Source organism: Syzygium oleosum, unplaced genomic scaffold (genome assembly GCF_021117445.2).
Source record: "Syzygium oleosum isolate NSW1041296 unplaced genomic scaffold, Sole_v2.1 Sole_v2.05, whole genome shotgun sequence".
Classification (NCBI taxonomy): Eukaryota; Viridiplantae; Streptophyta; class Magnoliopsida; order Myrtales; family Myrtaceae; genus Syzygium; species Syzygium oleosum.
The window spans coordinates 15,409,320-15,426,651 of NW_026607489.1; the positions used below are offsets into that span (position 1 = coordinate 15,409,320).

General features: G+C 44.7%; 4 protein-coding genes across 5 annotated transcripts; all 4 read left to right on the top strand.

Moving 5' to 3' along the window:
• Positions 1-1,950, top strand: LOC115663131 (protein translation factor SUI1 homolog 2). The gene is made up of 5 exons (XM_030585179.2): positions 1-161; positions 1,038-1,125; positions 1,230-1,435; positions 1,520-1,573; positions 1,701-1,950. The coding sequence occupies exons 2-5, from the start codon at positions 1,089-1,091 to the stop codon at positions 1,743-1,745; spliced, it is 342 nt and encodes a 113-aa protein (XP_030441039.1). The 5' UTR covers positions 1-161; positions 1,038-1,088; the 3' UTR covers positions 1,746-1,950.
• A 4,379-nt stretch (positions 1,951-6,329) lies between these two features.
• LOC115664044 (thiamine thiazole synthase, chloroplastic-like) lies at positions 6,330-8,488 on the top strand. The gene is made up of 3 exons (XM_030585993.2): positions 6,330-7,025; positions 7,284-7,772; positions 7,953-8,488. Exons 1-3 carry the CDS (start codon positions 6,345-6,347, stop codon positions 8,112-8,114), a joined length of 1,332 nt encoding a protein of 443 aa, XP_030441853.1. The 5' UTR covers positions 6,330-6,344; the 3' UTR covers positions 8,115-8,488.
• A 1,657-nt stretch (positions 8,489-10,145) lies between these two features.
• LOC115667870 (DDRGK domain-containing protein 1) lies at positions 10,146-13,558 on the top strand. Of its 2 annotated transcripts, none has more exons than XM_056311165.1 (9): positions 10,146-10,350; positions 10,781-10,909; positions 11,052-11,160; positions 11,485-11,591; positions 12,047-12,148; positions 12,246-12,407; positions 12,514-12,570; positions 12,787-12,823; positions 13,071-13,558. In XM_056311165.1, the coding sequence occupies exons 2-9, from the start codon at positions 10,790-10,792 to the stop codon at positions 13,274-13,276; spliced, it is 900 nt and encodes a 299-aa protein (XP_056167140.1). In that variant the 5' UTR covers positions 10,146-10,350; positions 10,781-10,789; the 3' UTR covers positions 13,277-13,558. The 2 variants fall into 2 exon arrangements, with proteins under 2 accessions (XP_056167140.1, XP_030445280.1); XM_030589420.2 differs by having other exon boundaries at positions 10,147-10,366.
• A 1,052-nt stretch (positions 13,559-14,610) lies between these two features.
• On the top strand, positions 14,611-17,205 carry LOC115667283 (COBRA-like protein 10). The gene is made up of 2 exons (XM_030588887.2): positions 14,611-15,390; positions 15,476-17,205. The coding sequence occupies exons 1-2, from the start codon at positions 14,823-14,825 to the stop codon at positions 16,894-16,896; spliced, it is 1,989 nt and encodes a 662-aa protein (XP_030444747.2). The 5' UTR covers positions 14,611-14,822; the 3' UTR covers positions 16,897-17,205.
• Positions 17,206-17,332: the final 127 nt, after the last annotated feature.

Consider the following 17,332-nt stretch of genomic DNA (forward strand, 5'->3'; position numbering starts at 1 on the left):
TCCTCGTTCGTCTGCATCTCCGCTTTCTCTCTCTCTCTCTCTCTCTCCGAAGACGCCCCGCGAGAAGATTCTGTAGAGAGAGAGAAAGGGAGGTCCTCGTCGGAGCTGCTCAGGCCTCATCCAGATCCGGCGGCCCTTTGTCCCCTCGAACTTCGGATCTGGTGAGTCCTCCCACGACGTGATCTGGTAGTTTGCTTCGTCGTGCGTTAGGGATCGAGAATCTGTTTTCTGTGGGAAAGCGAGGGTTTCTGCTGCCGACGTAGCTTTTTTTGAGATTGAAGGGCTAGGGCTCCGCGTGTGGCTGATTTTGCGCCTTCTTTAGGCCTAGCGAATTGTATGTTGGGAGATCCCCTTGATCTGTGATCGGAACGCCTGTAATTGTGAACCCCGGTTTCTGTTTCTGACAAAGCGGTGTTCTGGAAGATTTGCGGTTGTTCGCAGGGTTTCGCAGGATGTGGAAGGTGTCGGATCTTAGGATTGTGTTGTGTTTTGTTCGGGTTGATTGTGTGATCGATTTGGGCAAGATTTGTGCTCGACTGTGAAATCTGGGATGCGATGCTTTTCGAAATTCCGTGTTTTTCTCATCCCGCCCCTCGCGGATTTGGGCTGTGAGCTTGACTTAGATTGGGAGGAGGACGGTGATTGTCTGTAGGACGGTAGTGCCTCTAGTTTGTTTATCTGGTAAAGTTTTCTGGAATGAATTCCGAGTTGGTGTCCTCGTCGAGATGGCGTCTAGATCCTTATACGATAATAATCTAGTGCACCTTGTTGGTTGCCTTAATAATAGATGGGAACCATCTTTTTGCATCTCATGTTTGTGTTCTCCTTCAAGGGCAAGAGCGCGAGAGGTTTTGTTGGGGGGGGGGGGGGGGGGGGGTCACAGGTGTGTGTGCATGAGCGCGCGTGTTGTGGTGTGGGCATTTCCTTTGGAAGTATGAAATAATATTCTGTTGTGATTTTGTTGTATTTGTTGTCGCCCTTTCGGGGTGTTTTTTCGTTTTTTGGCTGGAGTGGTGATTTGCTCACTTCTTGTTCAGGTCTGAAGCTCTCTGGTTGCTACAAAGTTTCAATATCAACAGCCAAGTTTCATGTCTGATCTCGACGTCCAGATTCCCACTACCTTTGGTATGTCAATTTTTCTTTCATTCAATTTTTGTTACTTAATATTGTAGCTTCTTTTGAGGGTTACTGAGCTTGTTTTGTGTTCTCTCCTTCGTTGGGTGTTTCAGATCCTTTTGCTGATGCTAATGCTGAGGACTCCGGTGCTGGTTCAAAAGAGTATGTGCATATTCGTATACAGCAACGGAATGGTAGGAAAAGTCTGACGACTGTGCAGGGATTAAAGAAAGAATTTAGCTATAACAAGATACTTAAGGACCTCAAGAAAGAGTTCTGCTGCAATGGGACTGTTGTCCAGGATCCAGAATTAGGGCAGGTTTGTCATCAGCACAAATCGCTTTGCTCTTTGCTTGTAATCTGTTCAAATCGACTAACTTCCTATATGTTTCCATAATCATAGGTCATTCAACTTCAAGGTGATCAGCGTAAGAATGTTTCTACCTTCCTTGTCCAGGTATTGACCCTTTTCAATTAGCATGTCCGTAGAATGTTTAGGAGACCTATTGACCACATTGGTCTATGCATAAGCATGATAATCGGTCGCAGTTGACACTCTGGTCCTTCTATGTTTTTTATGTCAGGCTGGAATCGTGAAGAAGGAGCATATCAAGATTCATGGTTTTTGATTGCAGTATCTTTGCATAGTGCGTGGCCTGTGTTAGGGCGTCATATCTAGACTTTGAACTGTGCTTACTATGTTATTTTGAAGGCACTTCTGTTCTGCTTCTGGGTTTTTGTCAATTTCCTGAATTGTGATGTGTGTTGTCTATGGAACATATGGCACTTTGTTACTGTTTATGTACTCGTAATAAGAGTTTGGGTGTTAAGATACGGAGTCCGTCTCTCTCTTCTCGTTTCTTATTTGTCTCCTGCCACCATGAGCTCGAAAAAAGGGTGGCATGATGAGTTTGACGCCTTGAGGTGAATGTCCTGGGTTCAATCAAGCTTGTGTTCATAGAATCTTTATAATGGTTTGGTATGCGCCGTCTGTTCATCATTGGAATCGGTTCTACCCGGCCTCGCTGTTGAATGTTGGTTTGCGCCTTTGACTCGGGGCAGATGCTCGTATGGCCAATTATCTGAATCGGTCTTTAGATCTGACCCAATATCCCATTTTCCTTGCCAATAGTGACAATGGTAGAAGTAGAATGATTTGATCCCATTTACGGGATGCTGCTGCGAAGAAGCGAAGGGCATGATTTGCATGGAACGATCCATAGTTGTCATGGGATCCACTGTCCCTGATACTTACACCGTAGGTGGAGGCTAAGAGGTCGGCACACCCATGACCAATGGTGGATCATCTCGTCGTTTAGATCAACGGGGCGGTAGGACTGTGCTAAATTGATGGGATAGCTCAATATCTTTGAGCGGAAGGAAGATTTCGGGAAAATGCCTCGGCCACCGTGGCCCATCAATCATAATTAATAATCGCAGCATAAATTATAACGACGAAATGCAATGGGAAACTTCGCATCGGTCATGATCCTAACTCATTGTCGCCGCAAGTGTCTGGATTGAAGCGGTACTTGAGTACAACCGCTCATGGTTTCGTGCAATGTCTGGTGGCTTAAAACCAACCAATAATTGATATTTGAAGAACTTTCATTTACGTTGTCAACCAACTCAAATTCGAGGATGCTCCGTCCCCCTCCCCACCGCCCTTGGCAGAAGTTATCGCATGAGCGTTGTCACATGAGATTCTAGTGAAGTGACAACTGGCCATCATGGGATCAGAGGTGGTGTATAATTTCATCGATTTGATCGTATAAATAAAGAAAAAATTATTCAAAAAGTTATAAATTTATTATACTTTTATCAATTAAGTCATAAATATTTTAATTTTGTCAATTGAGTCATTAACTTTTTTACATTTTGCCAATTGAGTCCATACATGGCACGGTCGATACTGACGTAGGCATTTTAAAATAATATTTTGATAATTTTTAAACTTTTATGGTTTTTTTATTTTTTTCCTTTTCATTGTTTTTTTTTTTGTTTTGGAATTAAGGCTAGCAAGGGCTGGCGACCCTTGCCAGGCATAAGCGAGGGCCAGCCAACCCTCACTGCATCTAGGCGAGGGCTTGCGCGCCCTTGCTTTTGCCGACGAGAGCCACGGCCTGGGACCAATGAAGGTTGCCAAGCCCTCACCTGGCCATATATGGCGAGGGCGTCGCGGCCCTTGTAGGATCTGGGCGAGGGTTCGTGCACCCTCGCTTTGCCCGACGAGGGTGTCGTGGCCCTCGCCCAAAGTCGACAAGGGCCGCAACACCCTCGCCCAAATTTGGCGAGAATCGACTGGCCACCCTTGTTGACCCTATCTCCAAAAAGGAAAAAAAAACCATAAAAAATTCAATAGGTCAACGTTGGCAATTTCCGATCAAAATAGGTCGGATGAACTCAATTGGCAAGAAGTGAAAAGGCTTAGGACTCATTTGGCAATTTTAAAATGTTTAGGACTGAATTAGCAAAAGTGCAAAAGATTTATTACTTTTTAGACAATTTTCCCTACTAACGAAAGTCAAGAGGATTAGATACGGGCATACTAGAGCTGGCCAAAATGGGTATTTTTAACTCAAATTCAATGAGATGGGTCAAATATGGGTTATTTAAAATTTCAAACGGGTTAAGTGGGTTCACAACATCAAAGCTTAACTAGATATGGATCTTAGTGAGTCTAAAGACAAATCCATTTACAACCATTGTAAGATTATAAAAATTATTTGTTGAAGAAATATCAAGAAAAGAAAAGAAACGGGGATTTGTGCTGTCGAACAAGAGAGGGAACCGCTACCGACACTGCCCTTTGCCGTCAACGATGCCGCCCACAATGGCCAATTGCCCCTCCGCCTCCGCCGCCCGCCGTTGCTTTGTTGAGTGGGCATCTTTCTCAAGGATCTCGGGAAATTGGGTCATTGCTTTGCCGATTGCGGCGTCTTTCATCGTTTCCTTTATTCAAGTTTCGTTCAAGACCAAGAAAGCTGAAGGAGATGGTCTTTTTTGTTGCTAACCTACAAAATCTTTCAACGAAAATGATTCTACACTGTACAATCGAGATCCAAGAAACCTCAGCAACCTTGTATTCATCCAAATCGCGCGAAAGAAAAGAGCCAATCGGCCTTTTCACACGAATCCAGATGAGGCGAACAAATCCTAGCAAATCGAGCTAGAAGACGTCCAATCAACCTCCAAGTATCGAGTCAAGTCTGACACAACAAATCTCCCATGATAGAGCAAATCACGGTATACAATGGAGTGGCTAACGCAGCATATGAATTACTCTTTTACACCTCCTCCGAGATTTTCGATATACTTTTTATCGGTCACCACTTGTTTTTTGTGATAATATAGGGACAATCTATCTGGCCACAAATCTCATCTTTCATGCATGAACCAAGTACGTGAAAATTGACTAATCATTTTGTTTGTGATTTAATCAGCAAGAAGCAATTGGAATTCGCTTCATTCCTACATAGGTGCACATGGCCGAAATGTGCAACCTCACAGTGACTCCGTGACCATTTCGTTTGAAGGGGTGTGATAGAGCAAATCTCCAACGATAGAGCAATCTTCCACAGTCTGTGTCAATTCCGTTATAGAGTCAATTTCATTGATAGAGAGAATCTTACACAATCTGTGCTAATATTGTAGATTCTTACATTTTGTATAATCTTTTCCATTATAATTTTCCTGCTTATGTATATACTATAAATATAATACAAATTTCCAAACCTCCAAACCGATGTGTGTGCGATCAAATTCAGATTTATACTCTTGCAAAATCCAGACTGAGACCAGCAAGGCAATGACCCTACATTGTAAAATTGAGATCAATGCGCGCATATTTAGAAACACCTCCAATTGCTAGGAAAAAAAAAAACCACATTGAAACAGAATCAAAAGAGGAGCGACGAGACACCGCCTTTGGGAGACCGGACAGAGAAGCTTCCAATCGAGGAAAATCACTGCACAAGAAGACCGATAACACAAATAGAAGACGCAAATCGAAGAAACAAGTTAGGAGGACCAGTGACGTCAGCAATTGGCGGAGCGGACAGCGATGACGACGGGAGGCAACGGCACAATGGGCAATGACATGAGCAATCGATGTTCCTATTAATTTTTTTTTGTCAGATTTAGGCTGGATCTGAGTTGAGTTGAGTATAGGTCCTCTAAATTGTTTACAAAATAAAAGTGTCAATATAAGTTAAATGAGTCTATTTGGATCGAACCAATTAAAGACCCTCCCAAACCCAACCCACCCATTCGTCACGTCTCGGGCTTATAAAGTAAATTTGCACGACAGATGCATATAAAGGGAAATAAAACGAAACAATTGATCACTGGATGGTTGGTTGGCTTTGGCTTCACACCCCGAATACAACTGTAGGTCTAGCAATTACTTTGTACGCACCGGGTGTATTCACTGTCTCTTAGGAGCGGTATACGTGGTATTTAGGTACTAACTCTGTAAATAGAAGCATTCGATTTACTTCCTCTAGTGCTTGATTCTCCAATTTTCTCTGCGCTTTGCTCAGTTTCCATCCGGACGATGATAAGGGAAAAAAACAAAGAACCATATCCTCTCGCCAAAGATCTGTCGAAAAGTGGCCGCGAGCGCGTCCGGACAAAACACGCAACAAATATCTGCATGCGAATGCAGAGGAAAGGAAAGGAAAGGAGAGGGAAGGAAGAAGATATTATCATCGTCTTCCCAATTACCAATTTACCACTGTCCGTTTCAGTGGGCCCCAGCAAGATCCAGAAAACGCCAAACGGGATCCCCGCCCTTTTGCTCAAAAGGCCACCCCGAAAGGCAATCGCGCGTGGGCCCCACCCGTGCCCCAATCCTACGTTAGAATCAGCAAACGAGCCAGACATTTCGGGACAAAAATCCAAAAAAAAAAATTTAAAATATAAATAACATGTAACGGTTTTGAAAAAAAAAAAAGTAAGGGAAAATTTTAAATAAAGTGCCGCCATTTTCTAAAATAAAGATTCGTAGTGAATTTTATTTTAAATAAAAGATTGAATTGGCTATTTCCCTCTCAAAGAAAAATGCCGCCTTCGTATCCTTATTTGGAAAAATAAAGATAGTTTGGTCATTATTTGGAATTTTTTCTTAAAAAAAAAAGCGAAAAAGGAAAAAAACGGACGAAAAAGGGAGCGAATCGTCTTCCTCGCATGCACTGCTCATGACCCCAGCGGCGCCACTTGGTGCAGAGATGGACACCACCTTGCCCCCATTCTGGACCCTTCAATTCCTATCCTCCTCCTCCCTCCACGTGTCCCCCCCGGTCCCTCCGTCTCCGATATTTTCCTCGCCGCCCCCCTTCCTTATATACTCCCCCACCCTCGCCGCCCCCTTCGCTCTCATCCTCTCCCCCACCTGCGAAAAGAAAACCCTCGACATACCCCCGGCCGCCCCGCCTCCCACCACCGCAGCCGCCGCCGCTCGCGAGCTCTCCCCAATGGCCGCCACCATCGCCTCCTCCCTCTCCTCCAAGCCCAAGCTCTCCTCCCCCTCCTTCCATGGCGCCCCTCTCGCCCCCGCCGCCGCCCAGTCCCTCCGCCTCCCGGCCCCCAGGTCGTCGTCCGCCCCCCACTCCGGCGTCTCCATGTCCGCCGCCGCCTCCTCCCCGCCCCCGCCGCCGCCCTACGACCTGAAAGCCTTCCGGTTCGACCCCATCAAGGAGTCCATCGTCTCCCGCGAGATGACCCGCCGCTACATGATGGACATGATCACCTACGCCGACACCGACGTCGTCGTCGTCGGCGCCGGCTCGGCGGGGCTCTCCTGCGCCTACGAGCTCAGCAAGAACCCCGACGTCCAGGTCGCCATCATCGAGCAGTCCGTCAGCCCCGGCGGCGGTGCTTGGCTCGGCGGCCAGCTCTTCTCCGCCATGGTAAGGAGGTTTGGATTTGGGAGACGTACGTGCATGTTTGATTCCAGAAGGAGAGAGTGATGTCGAGAAGCCAAATGATATATTTTCCGAGTTCTTGGTCGTTTTTTGTTTTGTTTTCGCTTTGATCTGGATACATCTGAAAATGTTTCGCTCAGTCAACGGTGGACCGAGTCCGACTGAACCGGGCGAGTATGACCGTTGGATTTGCCGAATCATTTCGCTGCAGAGATGATTTTTGAACTGGTGCGACGTTTGCAGGTGGTGCGGAAACCGGCGCACCGCTTCCTGGACGAGCTTGAGATCGAGTACGACGAGCAGGACAACTACGTGGTGATCAAGCACGCCGCGCTCTTCACGTCGACCATCATGAGCAAGCTCCTGGCCAGGCCCAACGTGAAGCTCTTCAACGCCGTGGCCGCCGAGGACCTGATCGTCAAGAACAACCGGGTCGGCGGCGTGGTCACCAACTGGGCCCTCGTGTCCATGAACCACGACACCCAGTCGTGCATGGACCCCAACGTCATGGAGGCCAAGGTGGTGGTGAGCTCGTGCGGCCACGACGGGCCGTTCGGGGCCACCGGGGTGAAGAGGCTGAAGAGCATCGGGATGATCGACACCGTGCCGGGGATGAAGGCCCTCGACATGAACACCGCCGAGGACGCCATCGTGGGGCTCACCAGGGAGGTCGTGCCCGGGATGATCGTGACCGGGATGGAGGTGGCCGAGATCGATGGTGCTCCCAGAATGGTGAGCGCTCTCAATTCCCCCCTCCGTTGCTAACACCGCATTCTCTCCATGTCAATGCTTTGCTATATCTGCTAGTGGTTTGCGCTTTGAACATTGGATTATACCAACATTTGTTGCGAAATAGCTCTCTTTTCTCGATTGTGGGCACTGATGCGGGACGAATGGTTTAACTTGGGTCAGGGGCCAACCTTCGGAGCGATGATGATATCGGGCCAAAAGGCGGCTCACCTCGCATTGAAGTCCCTGGGATTGCCGAACGCGCTGGACGGATCCTACGCCGGGAGCATCCACCCGGAGCTCATCCTCGCCGCCGCCGACTCCGCGGAGATCGTGGACGCCTGAAATTGGCTTTATCGAGATCTCCGTCTTAAGTAGAGTCTGACAAAAAAAAGAGAGGTGCTTTTGGTGAGATGAATGAGGGGGGTTGGGCTTATGGCTTGTGATCGATGGTGGACTAGTTTGGGGTTGTTTGTTTAATAAGGTTGGATGTTTCAGGTCTCTCTCTTTCTGTCTCTCTCGCTTTGCGTTTTCTGCTACTTTTGCTTCCATCAAGAACCCTTTTGCCTCCTTGAATTTGGATGAGTAGAGTTGAGTTTCAGAGTCGATTTGCTTGTGTCGATGAGCTTCGATATTGTTCATGCCGTCTCTGAGATGCTTTCCGGATAATCTTGGAGAATTCACTAAAAATATCTATCCCCACATCTTGGATTTTTCTCTCTTTTTTTTTCTTTTCCGGACGTGATTGAATTTTAGATATTTTAGATCTAATTAATGTCTGAAGTCACTGTTGAGTTTTGTGCTATTTGTTGTCAAAAATACGTTTTTGTGCTATTTATCTCCAACAGTAGCAGACCAGCAGGAGCTATTTTAGCTCTTGCTGTGTCTGGAAGAGAAGGAGCCGGAGGAAATATTTTGTGGCTTCAATTTTTTACGTTTTTATTGACCTGAAATGAAATTAAAAAATAAAAATAAAAATTTCTTGTTCCACTGGCCATGGACCTCTCGGACTAGATGTCTGTCACCCTTGAACACCAGCACTAGAGGCCAAGCCTCCAAATCTAGTCGAGTGGTGGCCTCGACACTGCACCAGATCTAGTCCACCATCGTCGGCCTTAAAACCGTTCGAGCTCAGCGGCTCCTCCACGGTCGCCGAGATCTCGGTCACAACGTCAAAACTTGGCAGCTATAGAAGCCCATCGTCGCCTTTGGATCTGGGGGCTCTGTGGCGATGGGGGTCATGCATTTAGATCTAGAATGTTGACATTGCATAGATCTGACCATCATGAAGGTCACGACATAACCTCGAGTTGCAGGATGTAATTATATGACTTTTGGTACATATTTAATGTAGTTTTTGAACTATATCACATTGTTTAATGAAGTCTCTAGTATAGTTTTGGGACTACATTGAACATGTACTGAAAGTCCAAATACCACATTGAACAAATTAAAAGTTTATTGAATACGTTGAATATTAGGTTAAAGTTTATGGACTTACATCGAATAAATTAAAAGTTAAAGGATTATATTGCACGTTAGGCCAATGTTAGGGACTGTGTGTCATTATCCCTAAAGATTATAGTTTTTAGTCACCTCACACAAGTCAAACGCGTCCCTCTAAGTCAAATTTATTACTTCTTTTCTAACCACCATAGAATGTATAACGTATTATTTACAACAACAAAGAACTTTAATGTCTTAAAATGATTTTTTGAATGCAATTATTACTACGATTATCGATAAAAGATACAAACAATTAGAATTAACAATGCTAGACACAACGCGTTTGCTACGACATCATAGAAAAAACCCGAAAATGGCATGATAGGACAACACTAACTTATACGTGGACACAAATTGATCTAAATCATGACTTGACATGTTGAATCGAAATCAAGATACTTTAGATCAATACGAATTGATATTAATTATAAGCATGTTTGTGACACGTTAATACGAATTGCTAGCCCTACAAACATGTTAGCGCGAGTAGGGAAGGAGTGTTCAATAAATATAAGGTTGATTCAAAAAAGCTCTTTGGTGAGTATTTGCCATCCGGTGTGATATTCTTTTTCACTTTCTGGCCCTTCTCTAATTTTTCGAATTTGAATACCAAACTTTTCCTTCACTGTTGAACATCTCACATAACCCTTTAAATTACATATAAACCACAAAATGGAAAACCACCTCGAATTTTTCCCTTTTTTATAAATTTTGTGAAATTTAATACATCCGGAATCCAGTATTCTGTAAAGCCGAATCCGAACGACAAGCGTTTTGCTCCAGTAAGGTTAGAAAAGGCGCTTCGTCGTTTTACTGCAACGCATCGCTCGCGGTGGGAAAAAGGAACGACGACGATCATCTCGACGTACGAATTTGTCTAATCAATCAAACCAATCCAGAATTTTAGCGCCACGATCACCCTCGCCGATCAGCTGAACCTGGGGCGTTCCTCTCCGATTTCACGAAGCACGATCAATCGATATCTTCGTTTTGAAGATCGAATCGGAATCCTGTAGAACCCTTGAAGTACTCGCCTGCTCGCCGCGAGCGGCTTGCAGATCCATCGTCGGAGGAGGTAGCTGCTCGTTCAGGTAACTATGCATGCATTTGCGAATTCAATTTTGAGCTCGAAACTTGTTGTTTTTGCATCGTTGAGCGCGCGCGCGCGGTGGGATGGTGCTAATGACATGTTTGATTGATCGCTGGTTGGTTACTGCTGTTAATTCGTTTGAGGAAGTGGGGGATTTTGTTCGAATCGGATTTAACGGTTGGAAATTGGTTTGTCCTTAGTTCTGGTTGATGTGTTTTTCTGCTGTGAATTCGCGATGGTGCCCTCGAAAATGCAGTGTTAGAGCAGATTGTGTTTTGTTATCTGATAAATGAATGGACTTTTTGGGGGACTTTGTGATCAGATGATAAGTGCAAAGTGCCGGTCTTGTTTGCTTTCGTCCGATTATGTCTCCTGAGTCTCGGTCTCGTTGTGCGTTCGATTTGTATGCTTCTAGGGCTTGAAGATGGAGGAACTCTTTGTGGCCATACTCTCGATGCTTCTTGTTATGGCGCTCGTTCCGCTGTATATTTGGAAGCGGCGGCAGGATTCTCCATCAACGGATACGCATGAAGAACAAGATCAGGTTTGTTTCCAATTCTTCTCTGCATGCGGGAGTGCGTTTGAGATGGATAAAATCGTTTGTCGCTAGGGCTATGTCCATCCAAGTATATTTTCTGTCCAGTCATTTTGACTATGGGAATTCGGGTGCTCCTCTTGTGAATCAGGTCCGACAGAGAGAAACTGTGGTGCGTGCATCTGGGACCCGTCGGATGCGTCGGAGACCACCTTCTGGGGCTAGCACTTCATCTGCGGTGCCAGAAGCAACTGTAGAAGGTTTGTTTATGCTTCTTCCATCTGCCTCCTTTCTTCATTTCTTGATGCTCATCTTTAGCAAAATTTTCTAATTATTTATGGATGGCAATTTCTGGTAGAAGCTTAAGTGGTAAGATGGAGCAATTATGTTTCTTCAATGATAATGATCTTGGGATGGATCGGATGTATTTTGTGAAAGCTACTTATTTGAAGTCAGAATTTTTGGAAAGCCAGGCTAGTTTTACTTTTAATAAACTATAACAATCAGAACCTTAGTCTATACATCTTTGGTTTTTCTTTTGGACTTCTTTTGCTAAAACTTAACTGGGCGTTTATCATATGCAGACGATGCTGATGGAAGTGATGAAGATGCTATGGCTGATGACTATCATGAGGCTAAAGCATCAAAGAAGAAAGAAAAGAGGCGGCAAGAGCGGGAAGCCCAAAGACAGGTTGAAGCAGATCTTCCATCTAAATGGTCTTTTTTTTTTTTTTCATGCTCCACTTTTTGGAAGTATCTTCTGGAGCTCTTGATGATATGAGCATGTTTGATTTCTTTCTGTCTTATAAAGAAAGAAAAGTCTCTGGTACCTCCTTGAGGTGATGTTTTACACAGTAAGTTCTAAATAGTCATCTTTCCCACCCTTCGAGGAGCTGGAGTGGGTCGTTTAGTTTCTGTACTTCAAGGATATATTCCACTGCAATTCTTTTTTTGGGGATTAGGATAATTTTAGAGTTGAGAAAGATTTGTCTAATTACTTGAAAACAGAATTTTTGTACAATATATTAGCAGGGTAATGTGTCAAACCTATAATTCAATTGGGTGTATTCTTTTGATATCATACTCTTTCTTCCCTATGATTTATGAGCATGACTGCTTTCTGACCATGCTGAGCTTTTTCTGAAGGCTGATGAGGTTGCACGCGATTCAAGGAAAACAAAACAAGATCGCTACGCAGAAATGCGGAGGAGAAAGGATGAGGAGCGTGAGGCAAAGGAACGAATGCTGGTGAGTTGGTCACCTTGCCATTTTGTCTTATTTCTTGGCATGACTCGCTAGATATATGTGGAGTAGATAACCTGTTAGAAATTTATGATGTATACAGGAGGAAGAGGCCAACGCTAGGAAGGCCAGGGAGGAGGAAGCTGCTGCATTAGATTTTGAAAAGTGGAAAGGGGAGTTCTCAGTTGATGCTGAAGGTACTACAGAGAATGATGTCCAAGATGGAAGTCAGGGGTTGCTTTCTGATTTTGTCGAATACATAAAGGTACTTTTAACTTTTTTTTCCAGTTGGTATCTACATCTCTTGGCCACCGCTACATAACATTATTTCTTGCTTCTGTGTTTATTTTTGTGATCGAATTATCTTTCAGAAGCACAAATGTATTCCCCTAGAAGATCTTGCTGCAGAGTTTAAGCTAAGGACTCAGGTTTGACTGCCCATGCTTTCCCTGTTATCACTGTGAATGTTGCAAGAAATTAGAATAGAATGCTTCTTCTGGTCATCAAGAAAATATATCTTTGTGGTTTAGTTGCTAGAGTTGGTGTTCAAACCTTCCGTACAATGAAAATATCTTTTTACAGTCTCTTTTAGGGGTTCAACTGTTTTGATCATTCTCAATTATCTTCTTTTTGGTTTGCTGCAGGAATGTATTAATAGGATAGCATCCCTGGAAAGCATGGGTGCGTAGTGACTTCCCTTACCCTCCTCATTGATCTTGTCTATAGCAAAGATGCACTATTGAAACATGTCTTGATAGTTATGTTTCTGAAACGTGGAACTCATATCACGTGCAAGGTTTTTTGGTCTCTTCAATCATTTAATACTAATGACTGGTGCATTTAATTATGCTGCCATTAATTTTTTTTTTTTGTTTTTGCCTTTTTGGCTAGATCTGGCAATTGATCGAGTTTTGTTGTTTATACTTAGGCCGCCTTTCTGGTGTCATGGACGATAGAGGGAAATATATATACATATCATTAGAAGAAATGAAAGCTGTTGCAGATTACATTAAGCGTGAGGGCAGGGTTAGCATCTCACATTTAGCAAGCAAGTCCAACCAGTTCATTGATCTGGAGCCTAAAGCCCAGTTTGTGGAGGAAATCAGTAGCATGGAAGAGATCACTGTCAACTAACACTCTTTCCAGTACAGGGGCGAACAAGATTAACCTTTTTCTTTTTGGCAGAAAAGTGAATGAGATTAGCTGATCAAATGTGTAATTTGTATTTTTCATGTCCAGTTGTGTCTTCTTTGTTAGTCAGGTCTCATAAATTCTCAGATAGGTAGATTTTGGTTTGAATCCATGGATTGAGAATCTTTCACAATCAGGCATGGGATGCCTAGTTTGTTATACTTTTGTTCTCATCCATCTAAATGGATACATTTCCACCTCTTTGAAGACCGAAGTAGATTCAAAGATCATTGCTCTCCCACAATAGTTTTCCTCTTGTGCGTGCCCAAAGTTTCTCAATTCGTCTTTTCCTGAGCCCTTTCTTCTAGATCGTATTCTAGACATTACAATGTTAGTCTGCAATGTTATAGTTTATTCGAGTATCGACTTAAGCTTGTCCCAGATCTTTTCTCAATGAGAGATGCTCAGGCACTTGGAACTGCTTGGATACTTGTGAATTAGAGGACTACGCCATGCTACAAACACCAGAAACATGAAAAACTCAGAATAACACGTATGTACGGGATATGAATGTTCATGTCTACGTAGTTTTAGGTCATTCTTGTGCAATCTAATCGTTGGGCACGTCTAGGAGAAACATTGATTTACCAACTCCAAATATAAAAGAATCATGTATATCACACTTCAGGTGAGTGTACCAAGCTGGAAATGGTACTAGGTACACCTCAGAAAAATCCCTACCCAGGTAACCAAACATAAAAGAACACAGAAAAAATCAAAGCACCTCGGAGACCATAGAATACGTAGATCAACAGTACTTTGGGAATTATAGAAAGCACATTTCACAAAAGTCATACATTTCAGATTGGAATGTTTATATTTCCAAAACACAATCAACGATTTAGGATAATCTTGTAATTTTCTATCTATTAATACAAGTTCAGATCATCGCTATTGATACGTAAGAAACAGAGTATCAAGCTCTCACATGGTGCAGCTGTTATTTAGCTCTACGTATTCATTCTTGGGTACAAGCGTGTCTACGGAAGAGAAGTATTTCTTCCACCAAGGCGGTTGTGATAATTTTCGAATTTTCCTGATTTGACATGTTAGGCGACGCCCGAAAGACCAGAAAAGACATAGGGAGAAGCAGACAACAGCGTTCTTGTTGCCCGCCTTCCTAAGGACACCTAGTTAACGACCAACGAACTTTTGAAAACAACACTCTTCATATTCTCTCTCTCTCTCTCTCTCTCTCTCTCTCTCTCTCTCTCTCTCTTTCTTCCCGATTCCCTCGCTAAAACTAGAGGAAGAGAATACTCTGCTGACTCTGTCCTCACATTCTCTCCTCTCTTTTCTACAACCCCGTTTCAACGCCCTTCTCAAAAAACAGGGCCTTTCCTCCCCACGCCCTCTCTTTCTCTCTCTCCCTCGCCGCGTTCATGCGCGGCTCTAGCCGGGTAGCATATCCCCCCTTCCTTTTAACCAAACCACCCTTCAGTGTCGAGGTTTATAGCCGTCGGGCACATAATCGAAAGCAAGGGCAGGCATGAAGATGCCTAGGCAAGTATTCCTACTTGTCTGGGTCTTGATCTTGCTCTGTTCTTGCATCAACCATGTTTGTCACGGCCAAGATTACGAGGACGAGTCCACGCCGGCCGCGCCTCCCCCGGAACAGGAGGACTGCGACGGTATATTCATCATGTACAACTTCATCGAGAGGATCAAGGAGTACCCGCACGTGAAGAACGCGTCGGCGCAGTCATGGGCCTTCAAGTCGCAGATGACGGTGTTGAACGCGGGCTTGGAGGAGCTCAAGGCATGGAAGGTGTTCGTAGGGTTCCAGCACAACGAGATCCTGGTGGGCGCGAGCGGAGCCGTATCAATCGATGGAGAAGATTTGCCTGCGAAAGTCGGGAACAACGGGACTACATTGGCTGGTTACCCGCAGGCCGATCTGAAGACTTCTATTGAAACAGCAGGGGATATCAATCAGATTCAGGCCAGGATTGAATTGACAGGGACCCAATTTGGCGTAAAACCACCAGGTGTCCCAATGCCGAAGAAGATCCGGCTCGAGAATGATGGGTACAAGTGTCCTGCTGCTCGTCGCCGTGGTGAGTACTTTAGATTAAGGGAATCATGTGTTATCGGTTTGTTCACAGGGTTTTGACCTTAATTTTCTGATTTCTTTCCCCTCAGGTACAAACACAATGCTTATGTGCTGTGTCAAGGACAAGAAACACAAGTCCAAGCAGACGAAGACCAAGTTCTTGCCTCGCCAGTACGGTGATCTCACCTTCACATACGACGTACTGCAAGCCTATGAGGGCAACTATCTTGCCCAGGTGACGATGGACAACAACCATCCATTAGGCCGTCTTGACCATTGGAACTTGACATGGGAATGGATGAGAGGAGAGTTCATCTACTCCATGAGAGGAGCCTACACCCACAAAAAGGACCCGTCAGAGTGTATCTATGGTGTTGCGGGGCAATATTACAAGGACTTCGATTTCTCTCAGGTCATGAACTGCGAAAAGAAGCCCGTCATCGCCGACCTGCCTGCTGATAGAGCCAATGACACGAAAGTTGGGAAACTACCATACTGTTGTAGGAACGGCACTCTTCTCCCAGCTTTGATGGACGAGAGCAAATCGAGGTCCATCTTCCAATTGCAGGTCTATAAGATCCCTCCGGACATGAACCGTACCGCTCTAACTCCGCCGCAGAGGTGGAAGATTGATGGTGTGATAAATCCGGAGTACAAGTGCGGCGCACCTATTAGAGTGGACCCAACAGAATTTCCTGACCCGAGTGGGCTTCAAGCTACATCTTCGGCAATTGCGAGCTGGCAAGTGAGTTGTAACATCACGAGGCCGAAGGCTAAAGAGTCCAGATGCTGCGTTTCATTTTCGGCATATTACAATGAGTCAATCATCCCTTGCAATACTTGTGCTTGTGGCTGTGACAACACCGATAGGTGCAACCCGAAAGCACATGCAATGCTTCTTCCTCCGGAGGCTATTCTCGTGCCGTTTGAGAACAGAACAGCGAAAGCGAAAGCCTGGGCTAAGATCAAACACTATCCAGTCTATAACCCAATGCCGTGTCCGGACAATTGCGGGGTCAGCCTCAATTGGCACATTAACTCTGACTACAAGCAAGGCTGGACAGCTCGTATTACGCTCTTCAATTGGGACGACTTCCCTTTCGAAGACTGGTTCGCGGCAATACAGATGAAGAAAGCCTTCCCCGGCTACGAAAAGGTGTATTCTTTCAACGGAACCAAGCTTCCGCAAACTAACGACACCATCTTCTTCCAAGGCACACCTGGAATGAATTTCCTGGTAGGTGAAACCAACGGAACCAACCCGTTAGTCGATCCGAGAGTGCCTGGAAAGCAGCAGTCGGTCATATCTTTCACGAAGAAAACTACTCCGGGCATTAACATACTGCGGGGCGACGGGTTCCCCTCAAAGGTGTTCTTCAACGGGGAGGAGTGTTCGCTTCCTTCCAGTATACCACTTCGAAGTGCGGGTTACCGATTCAGTACTAATTCTCTGCCAGTTGTAGTCATCGGGATTGTGACTTTCTTGCTGATGACAGAGCTCTTCCATTGACGCTTGTTTGCCTATTCTTGTGCATATGCTGTTCCTCCAAATATCGATCGACCTCGTGATAAATATGGTGTTTGATATTAACTGTTAAAAGCAAAAAAAGGTGAAGCTGATCTCACGGTCTCTCGTATGTTTGTTTTTGTTTACGGTCTGAAGTGAGAGGAGGATGTGTCCTAGTCTTTTGATTGGTTTTGTAGATTCATGTACCCATATGACGTTGCTTGTAGTATATATTGGTTTGGTTCTCAAATGAAGAGAGTTAGGGTGTAACAAGTTCAAAGATCAAACGCATGATGATGTCAACTATTCGAAGGCTTAGTCACACGCCATGAGTTTGGCAATGTGTTTTCATTTTCATCGATAAACTGAGAGCGGGCCGAAGATTTTCAGGTGCATAGATAGACGATCTACTTAGAATGGTCTTCATGAACTTGACGTA